Source organism: Engraulis encrasicolus, chromosome 10 (assembly GCF_034702125.1).
Source record: "Engraulis encrasicolus isolate BLACKSEA-1 chromosome 10, IST_EnEncr_1.0, whole genome shotgun sequence".
NCBI classification, from domain to species: domain Eukaryota; kingdom Metazoa; phylum Chordata; class Actinopteri; order Clupeiformes; family Engraulidae; genus Engraulis; species Engraulis encrasicolus.
Window position 1 is genome coordinate 18,574,815 of NC_085866.1, and position 5,000 is coordinate 18,579,814.

The 5,000-nt window shown below is 45.0% G+C and overlaps 1 protein-coding gene across 2 annotated transcripts in view; it reads left to right on the forward strand.

Moving 5' to 3' along the window:
- cep104 (centrosomal protein 104) overlaps positions 1-5,000 on the forward strand; it is an 89,521-nt gene that overhangs the window by 58,148 nt on the left and 26,373 nt on the right. For both annotated transcript variants that reach the window (XM_063208298.1, XM_063208299.1), the window contains exons 14-15: positions 66-269; positions 3,637-3,729. In XM_063208298.1, the coding sequence (XP_063064368.1) occupies positions 66-269; positions 3,637-3,729 (297 nt within the window). The remainder of the gene's footprint in view (positions 1-65; positions 270-3,636; positions 3,730-5,000) is intronic.

A 5,000-nucleotide genomic window follows, 5' to 3' on the forward strand; every position in this document is an offset into this window, starting at 1 on the left:
ATTTTGTTGATTTGCTTGTTTGTTTGACGCAACCCCCCCCCCCCCCCCATGCTGTGTGTCCCCAGTTCCTGGCTGGAGCCCTGGAGCACAGCGATGCGAGCGTGCGCGAGACGGCTGTGAAGATCGTCTTCACCATGTACGGTCTCCATGGAGACGCGGTGTTGGGCTACCTGCCGCCTAACGACGCCAGCACACGCAAGAACGTCCTCTACAAGAACATCTTCGACGGCATTGCCAAGATGGACGGACACACAGGCGCCGACGCACAGGTATACACACACACACACACACAGTCTTGTGTGCCAACACAATATCAGGTAGACAAACTAGTTACATTTTGGAGGTCAGAATGTTTTGGTTTTGGTTGTGCCATAACTTTTTATTGGGTCCACGGATTTACATAGATTCTCTCATGTGCTGCACGAATACATTTTGTCGGCCAAGATCACAGCAGTGGCTTTATGTACTAACCCGGGTGGTTGATTGATTGCTTTATTGACAACACATCAGTTATCTTCTATTAGAAGCACTGTTCTTCCTGTGGTCAAAACAAATTCATACATTATTTTACATTTTTCTCTTTTCTTTTTACAAATAATACAAACCCCAACAGAAGACAAAAACACAAGACACACAAAACAAAACAAACTCAAAAGAGGAAATGAGAACCTATCACTCATACGTTACGTTGGTCATATTAATACTGCTTTCACCCTATAAATAAATAGAGAGTGAAATAAAACACCAACGGAGAAAGTAGGCCTACATCAGAGCAAGTTAATAAAGTAAAGTAAAGTACATCCAATAAGAAACCAAAAAACAAGTCAAGTATTTTGTATAAACAAAAACAGTTTTAATTTAGTTTTGAAGCTTTTGTCAATGTTTTCCTTAATCAAGAAATTGGGCAAGGAGTTCCATGCCAGCATTCCTCTATAGTGCAGTGTTCTTTGTCCAGCTCCAGTTTTGTACGCAGGTAACAAAAATCTTTCCTCGACTGAGTGTCTAGTGGAATATGTGTGTGTACTACTGGAAAACACAAAGAAATTAAATAAAGTAGCTGGACACTTTTTCATAATCACACTCCGTACAAAGCAGAGAAGAGTGTAGTATAACCTGTCTTTAACTGATAACCAGTTCAATGTGTTTAACATTTCAGATACCCTTGTTCTATAGGAACAATTGAGCCCAATACGTGCAGCTTTGTTCAGAACAACTTGTAATTTGTTGAGATTGTTTTCGGATGTATTAGACCATACAACAGAACAGTAGTCCATCTGGGACAGAACTATAGCCTGCATTAATTGTTTAACCAGGTAGCCTGGCAAGTATTTACGACAGTATTTAATTGCAGCCATACCTCTACCCATCTTCTTTACCATTTCATTAATATGGCTCGTCCAGGTCATCCGGCTATCAATCAAGACACCCAGTAGCTTTACTTCTGTAACTTGTTCTATTTCTTTGTCATCTATTTTTACATTCAATTTCGGGTCTAATCTACCTCCCCATTTAGAACACAATACTATACATTTGGTTTTTTCAATATTAAGAACTAATTTATTTGAGTCAACCCATTTCTTGACCCGTAAAAGGTCATCATTTAAGATATTTTCTAATTCGTTTGCTGTTGAGGCTGCTACATAAAGAGTAGAGTCATCCGCATACATACCAATGGATGTCTGTTTCAACATTAAAGGTAAATCATTAGTAAATATTGAAAACAATAATGGCCCTAAGCAGCTTCCTTGTGGAACTCCACAGTTCATCTCTCTCATAACTGAGAAGCTGCCATTAAAGTACACACAGTATTTCCTATTGGTAAGGTAGCTGCTTATCCAGGCAACAGAGCGTATGTCAAAACCATAGCAATGTAATTTATTCACCCAGGATGTACAGCACCTCTGGCAGACAGGGGCCAAAGCTCGACAGAGTTGCTTTGGGAATCAAGAAGCGAAATGGGAAAATTATTGTCCTGGGAAATGTTGTGAACACCTGGTTTCCAGTACAAATATTTTATGAGCAGTTTCATGAGCACAATACCAGAAGTTGAGTTAAATGTTAGATGATGTGATAATTATCGAAGATTATAGATATTATTCAGACTCTGTGCACCAGTTTGTATTCCAGAGGAACCTCCTTCCAGATACCCTCCTACTCATCCACACACACCATTTATCTGCCTGTTCCTGTCTCTCTATCTCTCTCCCTGTCACACATACACATACCCTGCATTTAAAAGCACACAAACACAAAAAGCACACTAACTTTCACACTCTGACACACATATAGTACGCATACACACACAGGCCCATACGCACGCACACACACACATGCACACTCTCACACACTGACGCACACGCATGCAAGCACAGACACACGTGCGCGCACACACACACACACACACACACACACACACACACACACACACACACACACACACACACACACACACACAGTGACATGACGGTGTCTCTATGTAATTTCCTCCCAAATTGCCTCCTCTCCCTCCAGATGAGATCTAACTCTGCCAAAACACCATAAAATATGGGATCTTTGGGCGTGTGTGTGTGTGTGTGTGTGTGTGTGTGTGTGTGTGTGTGTGTGTGTGTGTGTGTGTGTGTGTGTGTGTGTGTGTGTGTGTGTGTGTGTGTGTGTGTGTGTGTGTGTGCGTGGTGCGTGCGTGCGTGTGCGCGCGCACGTGTGTTTGTGCTTGCATGCGTGTGTGTCAGTGTGTGAGAGTGTGCATGTGTGACGTACCACGCACTGATGAAGGCTTGATAGCCGAAACGCGATTGCTATCTCTTTCACCATCTTATGTTCAAAACACATTTTTTTTTACCACAGCTAAATCAGAATGACTAAGGTGTGATCATTAGCTCTCTGGTGTAATGTGTGTGTGTGTGTGTGTGTGTGTGTGTGTGTGTGTGTGTGTGTGTGTGTGTGTGTGTGTGTGTGTGTGTGTGTGTGTGTGTGTGTGTGTGTGTGTGTGTGTGTGTGTGTGTGCGTGCGCGCGCGCGCGAGGAGTCATGTCATAATATTCAGACCTCTTTTGTCTGTACCTGTGTTCTGTCTGATTTTCAGTTTGTAAAACTCTATCTTGTTCTCTTTCTTTTGTCTGACTTTTCCCGTCACTCTCATCCCTCTCTCTCTTCCTCTTTCACTCCGTTCCACTACGTTCCTGTTCCGTCTGTATGCCTTCTAAACTGGCATATCTCTCTCTCTCTCTCTGCTTCTCTCTCTCTCTCTCTCTCTCTCTCTCTCTCTCTCTCTCTCTCTCTCTCTCTCTCTCTCTCTCTCTCTCTCTGCTTCCCCTTTTCTTTGACTACTTCTCTTCCTGTGGAATTCCTCACCCTTTCTCTTCCTCTTCCCCTGCACCCCCCCCCCTTCTCTTTCTACTCTCCCCCCTTTCTCATGCTCTCATGCGCTCTCTTTCTATCTCTTTCTCCATCTCTATCTCTATCTCTGTCTCTACTTCTCTGTCATCTCTCTCTTTCTCTTTCTTTCTCTCTCTCTCCCTCTCTCTCTCTCTCTCTCTCCCCCCCTCTCTCTCTCTCTCTCCCCTCTCACTCTCTCTTTCTCTCTCTCTCTCTCTCCCTCCCCCTCTCTCTCTCTCTCTCTCTCTCTCTCTCTCTCCAGTCGTCCCATAAGGAGGGGGAGCAGAAGGCTGAGAAAGAGCGTCAAGAGATCCGCAGCCTTCAGGAGCAGCTAGCAGTGCTCAAGGAGATCAGCGTAAGATACAATAGAATGCACAGACACACACACACACACACACACACACACTCTCTCTCACACACAAACACACACACACATACACACACACACACACACACACACACACACACACACACACACACACACACACACACACACACACACACACACACACACACACACACACACACACACACACACACACACACACACACACACCTGTAACACTTACGACTCCACTTGACACACCTGGGGGATACCTGAGACACACCTGTAGCGGCCCACCCCTCTCGACCTTCCCCACGCCCTTCACCTGTGACTGACGACCCCTCGCAACCTGCGCCATGACCTCCCGTGACCCCTGGACCACCTCACATCCTCTGCAGGCCCTCTGTGGTGTCACCTCAGCCATATCAGAGGACATTGCCACATGGCAGACATCCGCTCATGCGATGTGCTGCAGTTCATGGCCAAAGAGTCTGGTTCATAGGCTACAGTCCAAAGTATTGCTACACAGAGGCACCACGGCAGAGTTACTATACCTGCAGAATGTAAAGCCGGCCATTTGCATCATGCATTTTATTAACAAAGCAGATGTGCTTTACATAAATATACGCAAATAGTAAAATTAAGGGTTCCCACTGGTCATGGAATTCTTGGAAATTCCATAGAAGTTTTTCCAGTCATGGTATTTGAGCATTTTGTATGTGCTGTCAGGGAATATTGTGGAATTTTAAAGGCCAACTTCCGATAAAACTCAGTTTTACTCACTCCTTTCGAAGATCGGACGGTCACCCCAAGTTAAACTCACTTGCAAGGCTCTCATAGCGGTGCGTCAACTCTCCTGGCTGTGTTTCCCGGTGTTTCCCAATTTACATCAATAATGCAGAGAAACGAGCGAATCACGAAAGCCTTTCTGTGTTTCGTCACGTCGAAAGAAGGCGTTGCCCACAAAGGTTTATATCGACCCATTTATCTAAAAACATGTCGAGTAATTTTTTTCTGCTTGTTTTCAAAACAAGCAACGTCTGGTGGTCCGAAACATAGCTTAGCTTAGCTATCAGCTGGTTGCTACTCTCAGGTACACACACAGCACAAAGCCTCATACATAAAGCCTGCTCACTCCGGTTGCTCCGTGCCTACAGCTCGCCTAGGGGTCGCTGTCGAAAGAGCACAGCCCTGAATGGAGCCTGCACGCCTCCGTTGGCGCCCCTATAGTGCAGTACCATCCGGGGAAGTGGCGACTCTGTTTCCCATTACATTCTCTCCCAAGGCTGGAGGACTGAGCC